General features: G+C 42.1%; 1 protein-coding gene across 1 annotated transcript in view; it reads right to left on the minus strand.

Moving 5' to 3' along the window:
* Nucleotides 1-279: 279 nt before the first annotated feature.
* CCDC93 (coiled-coil domain containing 93) overlaps nucleotides 280-24018 on the minus strand; it is a 105039-nt gene continuing 81300 nt past the window's right edge. The window contains exons 17-23 of the mRNA XM_006868740.1: nucleotides 21472-21534; nucleotides 19660-19768; nucleotides 15433-15515; nucleotides 12415-12452; nucleotides 9754-9838; nucleotides 7680-7793; nucleotides 280-333 (exon numbers count right to left, since the gene is read on the minus strand). Of these exons, the coding sequence (XP_006868802.1) occupies nucleotides 280-333; nucleotides 7680-7793; nucleotides 9754-9838; nucleotides 12415-12452; nucleotides 15433-15515; nucleotides 19660-19768; nucleotides 21472-21534 (546 nt within the window). The remainder of the gene's footprint in view (nucleotides 334-7679; nucleotides 7794-9753; nucleotides 9839-12414; nucleotides 12453-15432; nucleotides 15516-19659; nucleotides 19769-21471; nucleotides 21535-24018) is intronic.

Below are 24018 nucleotides of genomic sequence, written 5' to 3' on the forward strand. Positions count from 1 at the left end.
ACAGCCGGACTGACACAGAGAACAGATATTGCCCATAGTTTTTCGTTTTTCATATGATGATGGGATTGTTATCCAAGCCACTAGTGTTTACATTGTCTGATTCCAACAACAACCAACAGAGATGAACTGGAAGCAAACAGGAGAAAGCAAATATCCAGGGTGCTGAAATCATGGCACCTGGACCTCCACTGTAACCTTCAGCACCATTTCATGATCTTGTACAGTTGATACAGCAATGTTGAAGAAAAAGTCATTAACACAAGATGATTGCTGGGACTCTCAGGATGCTTTGGCTTTCACCTTGGCGAGCAGCATCTCGTTCTTGCGGCCCTCCTGGAAGGAAGCAGAGTAAACAGAGACTTGGCATGAGTACCTTTTGGAAGCCCAGGAGTTCCCGACGGTCATCTTCTCCAGGCCTGCTAGAGCTGCCTCTTGACCAGCTTACACCAGTGTCTCCCATTATGCTGCCATTAGCATGGGAAGACTTGGTAGTGACATGAGGGCCTTGGGGCCAAAACAGCTACAATGATGTTTTCATTTCCAGACTGTCAGACTTAGGATAAGATCAAATTAGGCACTGTCATGCCAAAAGACTTTAAGAAGTCTCTAAAATCTTCAAGAGGACGAATGTACACAGCAAATACTTGGCTGCCAATCTTGGACTACTACAGTGAGGAAGGAGGGAGGTTCTTAGGACAACATCCAAAGGAATCAAAAAAGGCTGCCTTGTTTTACACAGCAGGCAGAACCCATGGAAAAGGTCTAACTTTAACACAGTGACAAATGACAATATCCTTGACTCCAAGAAAGAAAAAAATTCTCCAAAGATGGAAGAGATGTTCTTCAAGTGACACCTCCCCCTTACAAAAAGCTGTATATACAACATCTGTGCTATTGTTGAGGGAGGTGCTGGCTATACATATGGATGTAGTAGCTCAAAATACCAACTGAGAGGGAAGGAGTCTTCACAGCAAGGATCAATCCTATCCCCTCAGTACACAAGGTTGACAGGGATGGGCAACTTAGACACCAACAACACACAGCAAAATGACAGCAATCAATTCTCACCTATCATTAATTACATGGAATGCAAATGATTAAATGCACCAATTAAGAGACAGAAGAGTAACAGAATGGTTAAGAAAACAGGACCCATCAATATGCTGGGTACATGAGAAACATTTTAAGCACAAAAAATACACTGAGAATCAAAAGATGAAAAAAAAAACAGTAAGTAAATGTCAGTAAAGAAAACAGCAGGAATGGCAATATCAAGTTCTGAAAACAAAACAAAACAGACTTAGGCAAAAACCACCAGGTTCTTGTTATTAAGTGCCATTAAGTTGGTTCTGACTCACAGCAACCCTTAAAGGGTTTCCTAGGAGCAGCTGTTGGGTTTGAACCGCCAACCTTGAGGTTAGCAGCCCAGTATTTATCCTACAGTGTCACATCAGCACTTTAAAACCAAGCAACAAGAAAGGATATTAGAGATTATAAACAAAGGGTTAACCAAGCAAGCACTCATAGCCATAAATTTATACACTCAATGAAAACACCTCAAAATACACAAATCAAACTCTGACAGAACAGAAGACGTAAACAGTGAACTCCACAGTAACAGAAGGAGACTTCAAAACTCCACTTTTGATGACGGACAGAATAACTAGAAATAAACTCAGTAAGGTACAGACAGAACTAAATAAAATCAATCTACCAACTTGACCTCATACACAGAACAGTCCATCTAAACTCATTTCCAATGCAAATGGAACAGCCTCCAGATTAGGCCACACACACACACACACACACAAATCCTCCAGATTAGGCCATCCATATGTCAGTCCACAAAGCAATTCTCAAAACATTTAAAATACCAAAATACTACAAAGCATCTTCCTATATCACAAAGCTATCAAAGTAGAAACCAACAAAAGGAAGGTCAAGGGAAAGCATCAAACACATGGATACCGTATAACACCCTAATTAAAATCTACTGGGTAACACAAGAATTAAAAAGTAAGTAAGAAAATTCCTCGAATTAATACAACATACCAAAAGCTTTGGCACACAGCAAAGCATCGCTCAGAGGCATTTATAACAATAAATGCAAACATCAAAAAAGAAGGAACCAGAAACAACACCTTAACCAACATCTGGAACAAGTAAAACTAGAGAAATAATAAACAGCAAAATAATCCTACAAGCATCAGAAGAAAATAAATAATAAAGAGCAGGCCAAAAAAAAAAAAATCAACAAAACTAAAAGTTGGTGCTTTGAAAATATTAATAAAAATCAGCAAAACCCTGGCAAATCTAACAAAAGGAAAGAGGAATATGATGCAAATAGCAAGAATATGAAATGGGTGACATCACAACAGAACCAAATGAAGTTAAAAAATAATACTATGAAGACGAAGTATATACTATAACAAATTTGAAAACCTAGAAGAAATGGACAAAGTTCTAGAAACACACTACCTAAACTAGCACAGACTGAAGTAGAAATTTTGAACAGAGTCATCACCAAAGCAAAAACATGAAGACTTCACAGTAAAAATTCCTAACAGAAAAAAGGCCTGGCCCAGACAGCTACACAAGGAATTCCACCAACCAGTCACAGAGCTGACACCAATTCTACTCAAACAATTCCAGAATATTTAAAAGGATGGCATACTTTTGAATTCAAATTCATTTTATTAAGTGAACATAAACCTTATACAAAAGCCAGGCAAAGACATGCCTAAAATAGAAAATAATAGACCAATATTTAGCATGGACATCAACTTAAAAATTCTCAGCAAAATCATAGCCAATAGACTCTGACAACATCTCAAAAAGATAATATACATTATGACCAAGTGAGATTCATATAAGACAAGCAAGGATGATTTTACATTAAAAACAAACAAACAAAAAACAAGGCAATGCACTACATAAATAAAACAAGAGTCACGCGATCCTATCAGTTGACACTGAAAAGACATTTGAAACAAATCCAACACCCATCCCTGATAAAAGCGTGTAATCAAACAGATTACAAAGGAAATTCCTCAACATAAATAAGGGCATATATACAAAGCCAATAGTCAACATCATTCTGAATGGAGAGAAACTGAAAACACTTCCCTGTGTCTTAGTTACATAGTGCTGCTATAACTGAAACACCACAAGCAGATGTCTTTAACAGATTTTTTCTTTCACAGTTCAGGAGGCTGGAAGTCCAAATTCAGAGTGCTGCCTCTTGAAGATGGCGTTCTCTCTGTCAGTACTGGAACAAAGTCCTTTGTTTTCTTTCAACAGCTGTAGGCCTGCCATCCCTTGTAGATCTCCATGTATCTCAGTATCCATTTCCCTCTGGCTTTAGGAGGTTTACAGCACGGGGACTCTGTCCACAGGATGTGCTTCATTCTTAGCTTTTCTATCTTGCTGGTAGTAGGTCCCTCTGATCTCTGCTCGTTTCTTCCCCCTTTTAACTCTTGGAAGATTAAATATGCTGCAAGCCACACCCCAGGAAAAATCTCCCTATATAGGATCAGGGTTGTGACAGATTCAAGGCTGTTGCTGTTGTTGGAGGAATTAGGTGCTATCCAGTCAGCTCCAACTCAGTGACTTTAGGCACCACAGAGGGAAACAGCCACACAATTGTCGCTATGTTTGAGCCCACTGCTACAGTCACTGTATCAATCCATCTTGTTTGGGCTCTTCCTCTTTTTTTTAAAACCAATTTTCTACTTTACCAAGTATGATGTGGTTTCCCAGGGACTGATTCTTCCATGGTCCTTTCAATATTCTTTGACAACATCACAATTCAAATACATCAATTCTTCTCCAGTCATCCTTATTCACTGTCCAGCTTCCAAATGCTTATGAGATGATTGAAAGGTGTGGCAAGTCTACTCTAAATCCTCTTATTACATCAAATCATAGTCATGGTAATCGTTACAAAACTGCCATGTTACAATTATTATGTAACTGACAAATTACTGAGACTCACAGCCCAGTCAAGGTAACACGCATTTTGGGGCGACACAATTCAATCCGTGACACCTTGCAGATAGGAACCACACAAGCATGCTCTTTATCACCACTCCTATTCAATACTATCCTGGAAGTTTTAGCCAGAGTAGTAAGACATATAAAAGACATCCAAATTGACAAAGAAAAAGTAAAATTATCTCTATTTGCAGCTGATATGATCCAATACATAGAAAACCCCAAAGACTCAGCAATAAAACTACTGAAACTCATTGAAAGATACAGCAAAACGGCAGGGTACCAGATCAGCATAAAAAACCAGCTGGATTCCTTTACACTAACAATGAGGACTCTGAACAGGAAATCAGGAAAACAATACCATTTAACAATAGCCACTCAAAAGATGAAATGCTTAAGAATTAATCTAACCAGAGATACAAAAGACCTATACACACAAAACTACAAAACACTACTACAAGTAACCAAACAAGACATACATAAATGAGCAACTATACATACCACGCTCCTGGATAGGAAGTCTTAACATTGTGAAAGTGTTAATACTACCCAAAGCCATCTACAAATATAATGCGATACCAATCCAGATTCCAATATCAATCTTTAAAGATACTGAAAAACTAATCACCAACTTTACATGGAAAGGACAGAGACCCTGGGTAAATAGAAGCCACTGAAGAGGAACCAAGTAGGAGGCTTCATACTTCCTGATCTCAAAACCTACTACACATAGCTGTGGTCGTCAAAACAGCTGGGTTCTGGTACTAACAACAGGTATACAAACTGACAGATTATCTAAGAACCCAAAGTAAGGCCACCCACCTACGGATAGCTGATCTTTGAATTTGAATTTCAGAGCTGTAACTCATTATATAAGGAAGACATAGTATCCTTAAATGGTGCTGATAAAATTGGATATTTATTTGTGGAAAAATGAAACAAGGCTCATAACTTGCACCGTATACAAAAAATGAACTCAAGGTACATCAAAGACCTAAATCTACAAAGCACATCAAAAAAACACACACAGGGACAAACTTAGGGGCCCTAATACATGGCATAAATGCATAATCAAACATAATTAAAAACACACAAGCAGAGGATGAATGCCTAGATGACTAGAACCTCCTAAATAAAGGACAATTATGCACATCAAAAGATTTCACCACCAGTGAAAACAACCCACAGACTGGGAAAAAAATTTTTGGCAACAAAATATTGAAGGGACTAATCTCTAAATATTATAAAAATGCCAACAGCGCAATAACAAAGAAGGCAAATAATTCAATTGAAAATTAGCAGAGGTCATGAACAAACATTTTGCCAAAGAAAACATTCAGGCAGCCAACAAACATGAAGAAATCCCCAAGATCATTAGCCAGTAAGTAGAAAGATGAAAATAAAAACAATAATATATCATCTCACCCCCACTATTAATAGCAAAGTTCAAAAAAACAGAAAAAAACAACTAGTGGTAGGGTATAGAGAGACTGGAACCCTGAGACACTTCGGATGGGGTTGTAAAATGGTGCAACCACTGTGAAAACCAGTACGATGCTTCTTGAAAAAAAGAGTTGGAAATAGAAGTACCATGTGACCCAGCAACCCCACTACTGGACATATAGACTTGGCAGCAAGAGGTACATTGTAGCACTATTCACAATAGCAAAACGATGGAAACAACCTGAATGCTCACCAGTGGACTAGGGATAAACAAACCATGGTACATATACAAAGCGGAATATTACACAACTTTAGAATAACAATGAATCTGCAAAACACCTCATGGAAGATCCTGGAGGACAGTGTGCTGACTGAAATCAATCAATCATAAAAGAACAAATATTACATTAGACTACTATTATAAAAAGTCAAAGAGAAGGTTTTCACACATAAAGAAACATTCTTTGATGGTTATCAGGGATGGGAGGGGAAGGCAAGTCACTAATTAAAGGTAGACACATACAACTTATGTGAAGGGAAAGGCAAAATAATGCTAAGATTTAGGATAGCAAGAAATTATGAAGGCTGTATGACAGAGTGATGAAACTAAGTGTTAAGGAGGATAAGAAAAAAGAAAAAGAATGAATGGTAAAGGAAATCACTGGGAGGATTACAGGGGTTAAAGGCAACAGAGACAAACACTATTATATACATAATCCTGTAATGACAATAGTCTGCAAGTGGACAGATGTATAGAAAGGCATACAAGCTGAACAGGTGTGAGGAGAATGGGACTGTACCCATGAATATATATATAGGTCTGACAGAGGACATTACTACATATTTATTTACCTAGGTTGCAAACACATCCATGAATAAAGTTGGGAAAACAGGATGCAAACTTGTGAAAACTTCTTAGACCTGGGGGTTCAGGAACATAGTCTCAGGGGACACTATGATATAATGTGAAGTACAACTATTGGTCTCTCCCTATTCAAAACAAAGGAGAATGCTACTTTGAGTCCTGTGTAGCACTGTGACTTAAGAGCGCTGGACCTCAAAGTCAGTTTGAACCACAAGGTCAGTGGTTCAAACTCACCAGCTGCTCCTCAGAAACCCTACTCAGGGTCACTATGAGTCAGAACTGACTTGATGTACTGAACAACAATGTGAAAGGGATCACATTAGAAGATCCTAGATAGTAAGTGGGGAGTAATATGGAACACCATCAATATCATTAAAGAATAAAAAGCTAGTTTTAGAGAGTGGTGGAACCTATGAGAGTCTGGCACTTCAGCACCCTCAGGCCTGGAAGTGAATTCATGCCTGTGGCTCAATTTTCATCCAAATAATAGACAAGTCTATAGGGGGAACAATAACCCAGGAAGGTATATGCTCCTTACATCAATGAACCAGTGAGATTAAGTGGTCAGCATCAGAAGGAAGGATGGAAGGAGGGTCAGGCAAAGAGGCGAAATGGCAGGTAGGAAGTGGGTAAGTGATGTTAACGTTGTGGGGACTGCAATCAAAGACATGGAACAAAATGTGTAGGAATTTTTTTTATTGGAAAACTGATTTGCTCTGTAAACCTTCACCCAATTCAACAAAAAGTTAATTATCATTTTATAGAGGCTCCCCCCACCCTCTGGCAAAATAGAAATTCAGGTAGAAAAGTGGGGCCAACAAAATTCAGTTGAATATCTAGTGTTTACTATTTGCTAAGATACCTGCTAGATGGTTGATCGCTTTCCTCTGACCCCAACAGGCACCCACCAATGAGAAAACGGGGACATGGGACTATTAGGTCATTTCCCAAAGTCACACAGCTGAGAAGTGGTCATTATAGGATTGGAACCTAAACCTGCCACACATCGAAGTTCACAGTCTTCCACAGATTCTCAAGGCCCCTCCGCAGTCCAAGAACTAGGGACCTTACTGTGGGCTGATGCCACTATACTTACGAGCTTAAAGTGCTTACCAAAGCTTATGGTTCACTTTACACTAGGACATGAAAACAAAGAAGAATGTCTCTTAGAACACTTACTCAAGATGGGTCACAGAACACCACCTGGAGTATCTAGAAGCCATGCTTTAGTATCCACAGCACACTGCCAACTTGCAACTTCTCAGTAAGTGCTAGAGAAAAGTCACCAAATACTTGCTCTGGTTTTTGAAGGCTCATATTGAGGTGAGCATAAACCTCACCTGGAGCTTTAGCACGCCCCACCCACCACTCCTTTTACCTCCTTGAACTCCTTCACAGTCTTGAAGTAGAGCCTCTGTTTTTCTAACAATTCCAAGTACTGGTCATTCAACTGGTCTCTTCTCATTTTGTTCTCTTGCTTCTTCTTTTCCATCTATTGAAACATTTGGAGAAACAGTGGTGAAAAGGCATGTTTTGACCACAGGCATGTTTTCACAACAAGAGTGCTTTGAGGGGATCAAGGAAAACATATGACTGCAAAAGACAGGGGGCCACAAACTTCTTTGTCCTTTGAGTTACACAGTCTGTAAAGTTAAGGTAAGAGTCTCTGAGTGGTGAAAATGGTGCTCAACTGCTATTCAATATGTCGGCAGTTTGAATCCATCCAGAAGCACTGTGTAAGAAAGGCCTGGTGATCGCCTTTAGATGGAAGATTCACACTTACTCTTTTACTGATCCCCAATGCTATTCTACAATGTGTACACGTGGAGCCTGCCTGTTCTGGGAAATCCATGCTCTGAAAGGATACCGACTGTCCAGTCACACTTACTGAGAGAACCCAGCACAGCACTGATACAAGAGGGCTACGCCTTTAAAAAAAATAAACGTGTCCATTCAAATAAGTGCAAAGCAGACACACACTTATCCCAGTCCCATGCCACTCAAGAGTCAATCCTCTCTGTAGTCCTCTTTGAGATCTGCTCTCCAAGTCCACTGAATGCATTCACTCACACAACAAACACTGGTTCAGACAGTATGTCACCCAATGGAGATGGAGATGCAGCCCCAAGACAAAGCCCTCTCTGTCCTGGGGTTCCTGGTCATCTACCCTGAAGGAGGAAAGACGGGAACACAGCCACAGCTTCCTTCACTGGTGGCACTAAGGTGCCAACGCATGACCTCTAGGGGAGGAGGGCAGGTCAGGCCCAGATCCTGCACCAGCTCTGCCTTTTTTTCTGCCAAAGGCCTGAAAACTCCACTGGATTCTTAGTGTTCTTGACTGTGAGCAGTGGCAGGAGTGCAGAGAGCCCACACCAGGCTGAGATCCGGGATGTCACAGACTCTGTCAGCCAGGCTCTCTGTCCTCCACCCATCATCACAACCGAGCTTCATTCACTTTCTAGGCAAGACAGCTGTCCTGCAAAAGGCAAGTGCGAACGTATGTCTGTCATGTCTCTGGCTGGTTTGTCTGAGAAAAATCACATTTGTCACTAGTGACAGACAGTTTGAGTAGGATGGAACTAAAAGACACTTGGAAGTAGTAGTTAGGATTCGTGTGGGCAGTTGTAACAGAAAACTGCAGCTGTGTGTTGGTTCTCCAAAGATTCAGTAAGTCTACTTTCTAGACAAAATGGGTCCCCTGGGCTAAGTCACTAAGTGAGGGACATCACCAGCCTGCCCAGACTGAGTGAGTCTCTGGGGCTTCCGCACCCTCTTCAGCTCTGCTCTTCTCCTGACTTCTCGGGCTCAGATGCCACTAACTTTAGTAGAACTCAGGCCAGAGATTATTTGCCTTTTGTATGCTGTTATTATTAGGTGCTACGGAGTCCATTTTTGACTCGTAGTGACCCCATGTGACAGTATAATTGCCTTTCTACAAATTTTGTTTTTGTAAGCATATACAGCAAAAATATACGTCATTTTAACAACGTTTACAGGCACAACTCTATCTCATTTTTCATAGGGGCTCCTAAAAACGAAAATGCTACTGAAATCCTAAGGAATAAATCTCCAACAGTAGAGCACGACAAACCAAACATTCAGAGAAGTGATTCTGGGCAAGAAAGGGAGCCTGCTGGTGAGAGTCAGTTTCCTCGTCTGTAAAATGGGAGTATAGTACTCACAGACGTTCAGTACAAGACAACAGGTTAAACAAGAAGCAACAATACCACCAGGTGTCAACAACTCATGGAGCAGGCCCTGCCCACTGCCAAGTCAGACTCATGGCATCTTCAGGATTGAGGCCACATTCCCAGAACCACTAAAAGAGGCTACGCTCTTCCTGGGAGTTTCTTCATCACTCGTGTGAAGTATGGGCTGCGTCACAAAAGCAGTATTCTCTTTTAAAAAAAGCTAATTTCAAATTTTGGACAATGAAAAAGAAGTCAGCTGACCTTCATTCTACTTTGCTTAATGCCTTCCACGATCTGTTCCATCTGACGTAAAAACTGGTCACGAGCAGCAGAGGAGGCCATAGCTCTGAAAGAAAAGTCAGTGGAGGTGAAACCTGGACACAGGATTCAGGAGTGGGGTGGCAGGTTGGTGGACGGTGGGTGGTAAGAAGTCACTCTTACACACTGTGCCCCAAGAAGCAACCAGGCCTTTGAAGGCATACTGGACCCAAGGACCCACTGGGAACAGAGACACTTATAGGATGCTAAACATCAGAGGGATGATGAAAATTAGCCTGGTCTTATTTGAATATTAACCTCTCCCCCCACCCCTTTTTTTTTAAATTTTCATTTTACTTAACATTTTCTTAAAAAGAAAAAAAAAATAGAATGCTAGCTAAGTACAATGAAAATAAGGGGGGAGCGGGCTACTGGTAGCATATCGGGTTATGCGTTGGGTGGCTAACCACAAGATTAGTAGTTTGAATCCATCCGTTGCTGCACAGGAGAAAGATGAGGGTTTCTGCTCCCGTAAAGATTTACAGCTTTGGAAACCCTATACAAGGTCGCTGTAAGTCAGAATTGATTCGATGGCACACAACAACAAACTACTTTCTTACTGTACAATAAAATGTGACGAAACTATTTTTTCACTTTGAATTATGACAGGTAATGCTTTAGAAATGAATTCCATTTTTATAGTTATCTGAGTATTTGGAAAAACTATTCAAGATCAGATCAGTACATGTTTCTGAGAGTTCTTAAAACTGGGGCAAACAACAGAGAGGTCTATACGGTGTTAATGAGCCATATGAGAAGAAGAGGGCAGCATGTGCCCAAGGACAGAGCTCAGGAGGCAGGAAGGGATAGGAAGGAAGGAACAATGAGGCAAGAAACACAGGGAGGAAGTGGGATAAATGATGTTACATTGTGGGGACTGCAATCAATGCCATGAAACAAAATGTGTATGGACTGTTGAATGGAAAACAGATTTACTCTGTAAACCTTCACCCAATTCCCAATTAGAAGCTGACAAAAACAAAAATAGCCCAGGACTGGGAAATCCTAGTCATTGTTTCTAGGAGAAGCAGTTATTAAACACCTGGATTTCCGGCTGCCTTAAGACATTCCACTTCACCCCAACTTTGCAGAAGTATCTGTATCAGCAGGATCAGAGAACACACATAAGAAATTGTGTGTGACTGAACGCAGAACTCTTCACAACAAATCTCAAACTGCACTCTCCCCGTGACCAGGAAATGAGGATTAGGGCACCACTTTTAGAAATTTTACATGATGGTTAAGTCACTAATTAATTTGAACCTTATCAGAGAGCTGTATCAGTTCTTTTTAATTAATAAAGCAGCTGAAAATCAGAGACTGTAACCCATTAAGATCTCAGACAGCTTAACTGCGGGCAACCTGCTTGGTGAGAAAGGAAGCCAACTATACAGAGCACAACCCTAAGGCTGTCCTGGAAACAGGCAGGCCAAAAGCTGTAGGATTTAGGTACAGGATGGCCATGTCATTCTATCTGGGGTGAGGATGGAGGAGCAGATCTCTTATCCAAACAAACTAGCTTAGTGAATGTTCATGAATTTAAAAACAATACTTACCACAAGGTTTAAAAATTTTTTAAAACATAGCACATAGATTTTTATTATCTAGAATTTAAATCTCTGTATGCTAATAAGCACTGGACCATACGGTTGGTTTGAACCACAAGGTCAGTCAGTACTTCAAACTCACTAGTTGCTCCTTGGAAACCCTATACAGGAACTCTATGAGTCGGAACTGACTCAACAGCACTCTATGAGTCGGAACTGACTCAACAACAACAACAACAACTGCATGCTAAACAGGGAGTGCGGTAGCTTCATATGGTAAGCACTGGGCTGTAAATCACAAGGTCCACAGTTTTGAGCTCATCAGTTACTCTGTGGAAGAAAGATGAGGCTTTCTGCTCCTGCAAAGATTTTAAAAAGCCTCTGAAACCCTATACAGAGTTTACAGGGTTAACTTAACAACACATGGTATTAATCTGATCTTACCAAGGCAAAACTAACATACAAAGAGGTTACAGTGTAGCTGTTGTTGTTGTTAAGTGCCACTGAGTCAGTTCCAACTCATAACAACTTTATATACAGTTTCTGAGATTGTAAATCGTGGGAGCAAAAAAATCATCATTGTTTTCTCAGAGTGGCTGGTGGGCTTGAACCGCCAACCTTGTGGTTAGCAGTCCTGTGCTTATCCTACAGAGCCACTGCATTCCCATCACATTAGCTTGTTGTTATGTATTGTTGAGTCGTTTCCAACTCATAGTGAAGACCAATTGTGGGTTTGAACCACCAACCTTGCACATTTCAGTTAGCATTCCAGGGCTTATTCTATAGTGCCACACCAGCACAATCAAATTATCTGAAAACTATTTTTTTATCTAAGATCTTTTGTGGTGTTTTTAAAATTCACTCTAAATCATCACATTTTTGCAGGAGTTCAAAGGCCAAGTAAACCAAGATACATTTGTACCTGGCAAGGGGGCTGAAGTGAGGCTCACAGACCCAGGCTAGTATCTTTCTCACCCACCACTGCAGTATGAATGGGAGCTGAATACTAAGCACAGGGCATCCACGGCACTGACAGGGGAGAACTGACAGTACTTACTGTGAGAAGTTTTCATGAACTGAGTTCAGCAGGCTAATCTGGGTAAGTAAAGAAAAGACAAACACTATAAGGAAAAGGGTGAGAGATTCCTACACCACCTTAAGCAATGAAAGGTTACCTTATGTCTAGATCTTTCTTATGGAAGGAAATCACCTTGCATCTGTACATGAAAGTAACATGGGGGTGGGGGGGAGAGCATCATGTTCTTAGTCCCACAGTCTTCCCTAGTAAGCTACCCTCTGCTCACAGAAAACTCTTCTTCCTACAACCCACTGGCACTGGAGTGTAGGAGGACGGCTCTTCAAAAAGACCAAATCCCACAGGAGAAGATGCCAAGCTAACACCAGGGCTCTTTGAGCAAGCTGCCACCACAGTCCCCGTCCATCTTGCCCAAATACTGCCCTGTAAGAGGGATTTCAAAGAGTCTGTGGAAAAATGGAATTCAAAGATAATGGAATTTTCCCATGAACCTGCTGAAGCCCTCTTGTATTTTCAGGGTCTGGCTTTAGTGGGGAGTCGGTCCGGGGCAGAGTGAAAACACTATTCCTTCTCACCAATGCAACCAGCTGCTGGGCTGCTCAGATGCCTCCTGGGAAATGTGTCCCTGCAGGCCCCTGATCTCTACTGGCCAGTAAGACAAGCCAGGGCAGGGCTCTGAGTCCAGAAACCTACAGCCTCCTTCAAGCCATGTCACAAACTCAATTTGTCATCTCAGGACAAACGATTTATCCTATTTGGTCTCAGGTTCAAAACCTGTAGCATGGGAATCATGTTCTCGTCCTCACTACTCCACAGAGGTGTTTCCAAGCTAAAGTATCACAGGCATAAATGCATCTGAAATAAAGAACTTAATCAAACAAGTTCTGTGTTAACATGGCTTAGAACTGAAAAGTCCAACAGCTCTCATCACCCAGAACACTCCGAGATTTTTAAAGAATGTTACAACTTTAAACATTGCTGATATAGAGTTTAAAGTCCTCTGAAACTGATGAGATTTCTTCTCATCAGTTAAGCCCTCCCAAGACCAGGGACTAGGGCTTATCTATCTTCTAGGTTTGACCTAAATCCCATAAGTCACACTCATCTATTAAACACTGGGTGGTACAGTTAATGAGCTTGCCTGCTAACCAAAAGAGTAGAGGTTTGAATCTATCAAGAAAATAAAATCTGTGGCAATTTACTTCAGGAAAAAACAGCCATAAAAAACCCTATTCTGATGTGAAACTGATGATGTGCCCTGTAAACTTTCACTCAATGCAAAATAAAAACATTTAATTAAAAACAAACAAACAAACAAACAAAAAAAAACCCTATTCTGACCAACACTGGGTGTCCATGAGACAGAATTGACTGGATGGCAACTGGCATTTAAGTATTTATCAAATGTCTAATATGTTCCAGCACTGTATTAAGACACTGAATACAGAGAAAACTCAACTCTTCCTTAAGAACCAAAGCCAAGAACTGGGGCATCTTGTCAGCAGCGGATTAAACAGCAATGGGACCTTGTTGCCTTTCGGGGGTTGCATTACTGTGCCCTCACAATGAATGTAAAGGTTCTATACTTCCGGATGGAAAACCAAACCAAAACAACAAAAGCACTCCCAGTGGCCCTATAGGACAGAACAGAACTGCTCCAGAGGGTCTTCTTAGGCTAGAAATCTATTTGGGAACAATGAGTCTCATCATTTTCTTGTAGAGCAGTTGCCAACCTTGTGGTTAGTAGCCCAACAACTAACCCACTGCACCATGGTTTCTCCTTAAGAAATATCCTCTAATAACAAATCCCCCATCTGGTGCTATGGGTTAATGTGTTGGATTGTAAGGTCGGTTTGAACCACAGGATCAGCGATTCAACTTTACCAGCCACTCCTCTGAAAACCTATACAGGGTTGCTGTAAGTTAGAACCGACTCAAAGGCACTTAACTGCAGCAATAACAACTAGACCACTGCCATCAAGTATATTCCAGCTCATACTGACTACATCTGTTATGGAAGCAGATGGTCACAGCTTCCTCTCAGAGTGGCTGCTGGGACTAAAATAATGGCCTTCTGGCTAGCACTGTGCCAGCAGGGGAGATTTTCTCTTATTTGACTGCCAACAGACAATGAAGGTGATAATAATTACAGTTTCTTCAATGTGGGTTCAGGTGTAACATATACTTACATTATTATTCTAACTCGAATGGTAATTAATGTAGCCCGCAGGGTGAGGATAAAACGAAAAATTCCCCTGTCAACCTGGACCTAAGGAGGTGAGTAAGAACTACTATGCACTAAGGATCTACCAGGTGCATGGACCTTAGAGCCATCTCCTCATTCTGTCTTTACCATCATTACATGAACGGAGCAGGAATCACCCTGATTTTACAGGTGAGGACAATGAGGCTAAACTGAGACACAAATCTGTCCAAATCTAAAGGTCATGCTTTCTCCACTGTACTGGTTTGCCACAGTCAGAATTTTTTATTATTTTTTTAAACATAGCTATACAACTGTCTCCAGTCACTTTAGGGGAGCCCTAAATCATGAACAGATTTAACTCCCATGAGAGAATCACAGAGCAGTAGGAGGGGTAGGGGAGCGGTGTCAGAGCCCACGTTAACTCCTTTGAATTTTATATTCCTTTTGTCCATGCTTGTGCCACCACTGATGAAACAGGTAATTCCCTACATGAAGTATGACCAGTCCCCCATCCCCATTTCATTTGACTGGTTCCTTCCTTTAAAACTCACACTAGTTTCACTGCTTCCGGGACCATCCCCAAAAGGCTTCCATTATTTTTACTTTTACCGTGGCCTTTCTCACACGGCACCATAAAGGCTTACTTATTACCAGGCTTCACTTCACCCCATACAGGGCGAGCTCCCTAGAAATGGGCACTTTCTGACCAAACATGTAATAATAGGTGTTCCTTCCATCTAAACCGGATGTATCCCAGACATCAAGTTCACTTGGACTTCCCAAGGAGCACAACACATCTAATTAAATGATTTTTAGTTAATAAATGTTATTACCTCTTTTTCCAAATACACCTTTTTATCGTCAAGGGTATTATATAAAGTGAAGAACTGCTTGGTTTCTTTGTGGACTGCTGAAACTGTAAATGCAAAGGAATCAATACATGAATAAAGAAATAACCCAAGTCTCCCGCCACACCCCCAGGACTCGAACCCACTGTCTACAAGATGACTTTGATTTACAGCAACCCATAGGAGAGAATAGAACTGTGCCATAGGGTTTTCATGACTGTACATCTTTACAGAAGGAGATAGTCACATCTTCCTCCTGCAGAGTGGCTGGTGGGTTTGAATGAACAACTCTAACCACTCGAACCACTGTGCCACTTAAGACCTATAAACAGTCCCTCAAAGATATCTGCTAGCTACATCATCTGCCTATATTCATATAGCAGAATACATGCCTAATAGATACGAATTCTCTTTCTATCCCTGTGCACACAACTAAGCACGGAAGGAAGATCTTCCCTATCATATCAAGGTATATTGAAATTCATTTATGAAGGCTTTTTGCCTTGGTTCTTTGGAAGAAACACCTGGAGAGATTTCTCCCTTAGCCCTGCTTTTCTACCACAGAGGGTTTGTTACATTTTCTGGCTAAACTGCAAACCATTTGGTTTGATATTTTTTGTCTGGCTCTGGCTGTAGCCTGCCCTGTGATTGGTGTGCACTGTGCAGGGATTTGTCAATACACTTAGCAAACTAAGTGATTATGGATTATGCAAATAAGGTGACTACAGCCTTCTATGACATTAACAAGGCCAGATGCAATCTACAGGTTTAGGCTTATCTTGAGAGATAATACATTAAACAAGCAAGCAGAGCTCGCAGGGACCTACTACCACCAGGAAAGAAAAGCTGGGAGTGGAGTGTGTCCTTTAGACCTGGAGTCCCGGCACCATGAAGTTCCTAGATCCAGGGGAAGACTGATGCCGACACACATGGAGATCACCAAGGACGGCTGGGCCTACAGATGCTGAATGGGGACAAGGATCTTTTTCCAGAGTTGGTGCACTGAATTCTGGCTTCTACCTTCCCAAGTTGTTAGAGAATACACTTCTGTTGTGAAAGCCATTCACTTGTGGTATTTGTTATAGTAGTACTACAGAACTTGAGACAGTAACTACACAGAGCAAATGTTTCAGCAGAGTTTCCACACTAAGACAGAATAGGAAGAAAGGCCTGGTCCCGGCAATCTATTCCTAATTATTAGTTAATGAAAACCCAATGGATCATGATAGAATACTATCTTAAACTGTGCTGAGAGATGGGCACCTAGGTTGGCTGCAACAATGGACTCCAGTACATCCCATGATTATGAAGATGGCACAGGACTGGGGAATGTTTCATTGCCATGAGTCTGCTCACTTGACAACAACTAACAACAACACAGACCCTGATGCTAAGTGGTTACTAGACACTGGCGGCGCATGATACAGTGAAGCCTGGCTTCTCACTTCACCCTTGCTCCTGGTCCACAGGGTCTGGAGCACCAGGGTGGAGAGGAGAAGCAGCAGCGCAAAGACAGAGAACAGAAAGACTGTGAGCACTTTTGGTTTTCTCTGACAACTGCCGTTAACACTTATACCTGGTTCTTTAAATCCATCAGTTAACTTTTAACTTTATTAACCAGTAATAATTATGTCACCCTCATACTGTGAAGCTCAACTACGGGATGGGGCTATTTGCTGTACATATGTAATAAATAGATGCTAGTAATCTAAGTTTTATCATCATGTAACAGTTTCAAAATGTCCCCAAAGTGTCCAACTTGTATGTAAATCACCAAAAGCTTTAGAACCATGAATGGCACTTAATCTTAGCTTAAAAACAAAGGCACCTGGAAAGCTTTTAAATTTTTCATGAGCAATTCAATGAGAATTCCTAGAGGTGGAACTCAGGTTATACCAAGTAGTCAAAGTAGAAAACCACTGCCATCAATACCCTGGCCAACTTTTAGCTTACCTGCCCAGGAATGGGTCTGCTATCCTTACCCCATTTAGGTCAAGGACTAGGTGAGGGTTGTGGATATTCCATAATTAAAACAAAGGCAAAATGCGATGCAGGTATTTTGGTGCAACTGGTTGGATATATTTTTGGTATTTAACAAGTCCTCATCAAAGGGACTTTTATATCTGTGAGATTCACTCTGTGAAGCATAATGAAGTAAGGTATTATAGCTGAAGCTTTAAAGCAAGTAGGGCTAGAAAATTAAGGGGAAAAATTTAAGTTCAGATAGAAACAATTTTCTGCTAAGAAACGGTCATTGTTACCTGTATCTGATATCTAATAAGATATGAGGACCATGTTAAATGTCAGGATGATGGAGGAAGACACGTGAAGGAGCAAAATTCTGGATCTTCAAATAAGGACGGTGCTTAAGCTTGAACCAGGAAGGATGACTGAGAGGCCAATCCTTCAGGGCTAAGTCTGAGTTAGTTGGATTTTGAAAGGAGAGTTGGTGTGTGACACCTGGGAAGTACAAGGTGATGGCACTCTGGACGGGGGCCAGGGTGCAGATGCACAAGAGGGGCAGCACCGAGTGGAGGTGGGGCAAGGTGGATGTTTACCCGAGGCCTGCCTACACAGGATTTTGTTAAAAATATTTAAGCTTCCAAGATTGTCCAAGAAGCTATGGGGAGACACTGGATATTAAAAAGACTGCTGTGTGGTGGTGTAACTGCAAGATCGGTAGTTCAAACCCACCAGCCGCTCCATGGGAGAAAGATGAGGCTTTCTGCGCCTCTAATGATTTACAGCCTTGGAACCCTATTTAGAGTTGCTGTGAGTTAGAATTGACTTGATGGCAGTGAGTTTGGTTTATGGTTTACTGTATATTATGAGTAATGTTGTTGTTGCTGTTAAGTGCTGTCGAGTCTGTTCCGACACATAGTGAGTGACCCTGCAAATCTTTACGGGAGCAGAAAGCCCCATCTTTCTCCCGCGGAACAGTTGGTAGTTTCGAGCTGCTGACCTTAAGGTTTGCAGCCTGATTTATAATCACTACGCTACCAGAATACAAGCGTATAAGATGATCAAATTTATGTTGGCAGTATATCTCTGAGATAAGAGTATAGAGAAGGAATGAGACCCTGGGCAGAGTTGAGCAAGTGACAGCAACAGTGCAGAAAAGAGATTTGAAAGCTTTAAGAAAGAGAACTGGGAGAGTAAGTGTGAGTCAGAGATGACCATGAAGTATCCAGCTTGGCTTAATAATGATATCACAAATGAGAGGAGAATGGTAAGCAGCACAAACTTGGGGAAGGCAAGCTGGATTTAGTCTTATACCTGCTGATTTGGAGGAGTTCAGGGGACATGCAAGAGTGGTGATTTGTTCTTGCCTGAAGGCCCATGACAAGTCATATACAGAAGATAACTGCACTAGATCTTGAAGGATCCAACCAAGGAGAGGTATCCCAGGACACAGGATGGGTGAAGGCCTCAGATGTGAAAGTGCTCAGCATGCCTTGAGGCAGTGCACAGACTCGGGAGGCTAGAGTGAGGGCTGGAAGAGCTCAGGAAGGGGGCCTTGCCTCGCTGAAGAGGGGAGATCTAAGGCACTGTAAGGAGAGAGGTTTCCTCTTGGGCCCTGAGTTGCTCCTAGAGATTTGTCAGCAGGGAGAGCAGCAGCACAAGAAGATGTGTGGCTGAGGGTTCGGAGGAGGGACTGCAGGCTAGCTCATGGATACTGAGCTGGGATGTGCTGAAAGCACAGATACTGGCAGGAGCAGTCTGATACTGAACAGGACAGGGAAGAGTTCTGAGGCCCGTTCTGAGCCTGATGAGATCTGCTCACTGACGTCAAACAGAGGAGACTCACTCCTGGATCACTCAGGGACTCCCAGGCAGCTAAAGGCTGGGTCATACCAGGAAAAGCCTCTCTTCTCCTGGGCCACATCAGGAAAACAGAGCAACGATAAGGGAGGTACAGTATAGAGATGCTTCATGTAAAGTTGGAAAGAGGACTGGCCGACCACGAGAAGTTCTGGTTCAAAATGTTTCAAAATGTTATTTTCTAAGAGTGCCCTGCAGTGCTGCTGCCAGGATTCTGGGCCACCCACCAGTGGGTACGGCTCTGAGGAACGAAGCCTTTCCCAGTGGTGGCATTCACAGACTGAACAGTGATGCAGCTACCACCTGTCATTCCCATGGACAAAGCCCCTTGCTGCCTCCGGTCCCTCGCAGGGCCAGCCCCAAGAGCTTGTTAGTGGTGAATGCACCTACTTTGGCCGTAGAGTTCAATGAATCTCTTCTGATACTGTATTAGCTCTGCTCGGCTGGGCACTTCATCAATCTTGCGGTGCAAAATTGCTATTTCTCGATTTCGTCGAGCCTAAATGCGGACACAGGAGCAATAGACAGCACAGTGTGGTTAAAGGCCTTACAAAGCAAGCCCTAATATGGCCCCGGCCCACCTGAGCCCAAGCATCCCTCCAGTGTGCAAGCTTGGTATCCCACCCTCCCAGGTTTTGATGGGCACATAGGAAGAGCCATGGCTGTGAACTAGAATCATGGAGAGCATCAAATTTGTGGGAAAGGAAAGGAGATTCTGAATTGTGACAATGAAGGGCTTAGGAGGACAGAGCCCCCAGCCAGCCTATCATACCACGAAGGACACGTGATTGATTATACCACATCCAGATGGGGGCACCAGGAAATAAAGAAATGTTCTCAGATGTCACTCTGCACCACCATGTAAACTCTAAATCCCTTAGACTAATTGAAAAGTCCCTACAGTTTACTTCTAAGATACCTTCCCAACATTACCTCCCTTCCACAGACTGGGGTCTTGGTCCAATTGCCCCACTGACTGCACTGGTTGACACTGCTGCTCCGTGTGGGGTGGAGCAGTCCTGGGCTCTGAGGATACATCCGCTGCCTTCCCCAGCAGGAGGCAGAAGTCCTTAGCCCATATACTGCCTCCAGACCCACAGCTGGTCTCAGAACCCGGTGGGCCTTCTGAGCTGTCTTTCTTCTATCCCCATGTCCTCTCAATCTCCCTGCTCCATTCAGCGGCATGTGTAGCAGATAATTTGATCTCTAACTCACCATCAGCTCCTGCAACCAAGGCCAAAATAGGGTCTCTGGCTCCCGGGGTTAGGAGAGATGCATTTTTTCCTGTTGGCCAGGGCTATCTGCCCTACAGGAACTGATTCTGAGTATTTTTCAGAAACCTTTACACATAAGGATCTACTCCTTTGACAGCATTTAAATATGCTCAAGTCCTTCCCAAAACAACCCTCCCTTAAATCTCATTGCCCGTCTGCTACCACCTCTTTTCCTCCCATGAGCTGTGTCCACTGGGGCTCCTGTCCTTCCCCACCAGTCATCTCCCAGCTGACAGAAATCAGGCTTCTCCCCATAACCCCTCGGAAGCAGTTCCTACCAGTTTCCAAAGACCTTTTCTGGGAAACAGAAAAATTCTCAGCTTCTGGCTTCCTTAATCTTTCACCATTCTCTCAAAAGTCCCTGGGTGGTGCAAAGGGTTAACTGCTCTCATGAGCCAAGTACTGGCAAAGTAAGGTGTTTAAAATCTTATTTTAATTCTAAGTTAGCTTAAGACCTAAAAAAGAAAAGAAACCCTTACGTCTCCCATATTTGATGACATTCTTACCCCCACACCATCCCAGTGTTATTAAGACAGTTAAAGAAGCCCAGTAGGCACTTATTATTAGACAAAACTACTTGAAAAGAACACTGGAACTTGTAACCTAGCTCTTGTATTTATTAAAACATGACTTTTGGCAAGAACTTCACCCATTAGAGTCAATATCTTCAAACAAAAAACAAGCTACTAACAACTCCCCTCACGTGGCGGAGGACCTGACTGAGATGACTGTAACAGGTCAATGAAGGGTACTTGTTATTATCTATAGGTGAAATCAGCAAATGAAAGACTAGTCAACAGAAGCCTATCCCAAGTCTCTCTTGCTCTCAGATACTGAAACTTTCTAGATCCACCATAGGACAGTCATACTTACCTTAAGCGCATTTCTGTATTTTCCCCACTTCTTGGTTCTTGTTTTTTTTACTCACCTGTAGTAAACGGATTTTGTAAAGTTTCTCTTTCTCCATACTATATCGCCTGTCAAGATCTTCCTAAAAATTGGAAAAGGCCAGAGTTATCCAGGAATAGGACACTTTCATTGTTGTTGTTATGTGCTATGGAGTCGGTTCCAACTCAAAGCGACCCTGCACAGAGTTTCCGAGGCTGTAAATCTTTATGGGAGCAGAAAGCCTCATCTTTCTCCTGCGGAGCAGCTGGTAGTTTCAAATTTCTGACCGTGAGATTAGCAGCCCGATTCGTAACCACTACGCTACCAGAGCTCCTTATACTTTCATTCTTAAGTCTTTCAAAATTGAATATAGTTTTATCCCATCCCTCCCAATCTTGAGCACCCAAATTTCTTTTCTCAAATGACTGAGTTTAGGGTCTGGATCCTAAGTCATATAAACCACTGACACCCTTTTACATCACTTTATAACAACTCTTCCTTCTGGGGTCCAAGATAAATGGAATGTTCTCAAGTTACCTCCACACCTTTCCTCCCCCACAAACTATAACAACAAGGAGAAAAATCATGAGTTACAGACTTTGCTGTGTATGTCTCAATGTCTGGAGGTATTGCTCCGCTTACTTCCTAGGAGATTTAGTAAAAAGTATTGCTACAAAATCACAGAAATCTTAACTAAACAAAAATATCAAAACTGTGAAGCACTGTTTCTCAACATACTCTCCATGTAGGCTTATACACTTCAATGTTTCTATACCTGAAGAATTCTGCATTCTTCGAATGTACCACATCAAAACAAGGGACTCAAATTGTGTTCCTTTGAAATGGACTATGAGTTTGGGGGAAAAAAGAAGTATGATGGGGCAAGATCAGAGCTGTAGGGCAGATGGGGTAAAATATTCTTATAAGACAGTTCTTGCTACCTTGAAAAATAAGCAAGCAGTGTGATGGAGAAAAAAATCCTAAGCACAACTTTCCTGGCCTTTCTCACCAATGCAACTTTTTATTTTCTTACAATCTCATCCTAATTAAGTCCTGGTGTTGACACTGTAAGATAAGCACTGGACCACAAGATCGGTTTGAACTGCAAGGTTCAAGCTCACCAGCCACTCCTCGGAAACCCTATACAGGGTCACTAAGAGTCGGAACTGACTCAACAGCTCTTACCAACAACAATGGTGAGTGGTGGTGGTGGTATTGGTTCCAACTCATAGTGATCCTATGTAGGATTTCCGAGGTGGTAAATCTTTAAGGGAGCAGAACGCCTCATCTTTCTCCCGCGGAACCGCTGGTAGTTTCGAACTGCTGTCCTTAAGGTTAGCAGCTTAACTCATGACCACTATGCTACCAGAGCTCCTTAACAACAACATTGTTGTTAAGTACTGTGGAATCGGTTTTGACTCAAAGTGACCCTGCACAGAGTTTCTAAGGCTGTAAATCTTTATGGGAGCAGAACGCCTCATCTTTCTCCTGCGGAACCGCTGGTAGTTTCAAACTGCTGACCTTGAGGTTGGCAGCCTGACAAGTAACTACTACGCTACCAGAGCTCCTTAACAAGAACAATAAGCCCCCATAATTGCCCTTCTGTATCCTTGGAGGGACCAGAAATAAACAGTTGCTGTAACCGTCTCTGTCTTGAACTTAACTGATGCAGCAATCTCTTCAGAAGTTACTATTTTGATTGGACCTTTTTTTGGAGGCACCCAAATGACACTAGGACAAGTGTATTACTGAGAGAACTTGACTGTAGTCATCCACTGACCTGAGACATATTTAAATATGTTCTGTTCGGAATCAATCTGTAAATGTATGAACTGGAATCCTAGAAGTAATACTTTTTGACTTATCCTCTCTTGTATTTAGAGCTATGCTGTCCAATATGATAGCTACTAGCCATAATGGCTATTTAGATTTACAGTAACTCAAGTGCAAAAAGGAGTTGAGCTCTGGTAGCGTAGTGGTTATGAATCGGGCTGCTAACCTGAAGGTCGGCAGTTCGAAACTACCAGCAGTTCTAGCAGGAGAAAGATGAAGCATTCTGTTCCCATAAAGATTTACAGCCTCAGAAACCTTGTGCAGGGTCACTACGAGTCAGAACCGACTGCATGGTACTTAACAACAACAACAAAATGCAAAAAACCCCCATCAATTTATAGTTACATCAGTCATAGTTTAAGTGCTCAGCAGTCATGTGGTAACTATGTAGCTGAAACAGAAATACAAAGAATGTTCTTTTGTTCAACACTTATTTAAAGAACAGAGAGACACTTCGTGGTTGAGTGAGAGATCTGGGCTTGATTCCTGGCTGATGGACTTCGGATCCAGCCACCACTTGTGTATTAGTGGAGGCTTTTGTGTTACTATGCTGCTGAATAGCAGAGTTCCGTGAGAGTGCTAGATTCAGCAGTTTCCAGACTAAGACATACTAGGAGATGCCTTAGTATGGACATACTTCAAAAACATCAGGCAATGAAACCCTATGGATCTAATCCCTTTGTGCAGAGGGTTACCATGAGTCAGTGGCCAAGTCAAAGGTAACTAAAAACAGCTCTTGTTTTGCAGCCTCTGC

The sequence above is a fragment of the Chrysochloris asiatica genome, unplaced genomic scaffold (assembly GCF_000296735.1).
Source record: "Chrysochloris asiatica unplaced genomic scaffold, ChrAsi1.0 scaffold00123, whole genome shotgun sequence".
Lineage (NCBI taxonomy): Eukaryota > Metazoa > Chordata > Mammalia > Afrosoricida > Chrysochloridae > Chrysochloris > Chrysochloris asiatica.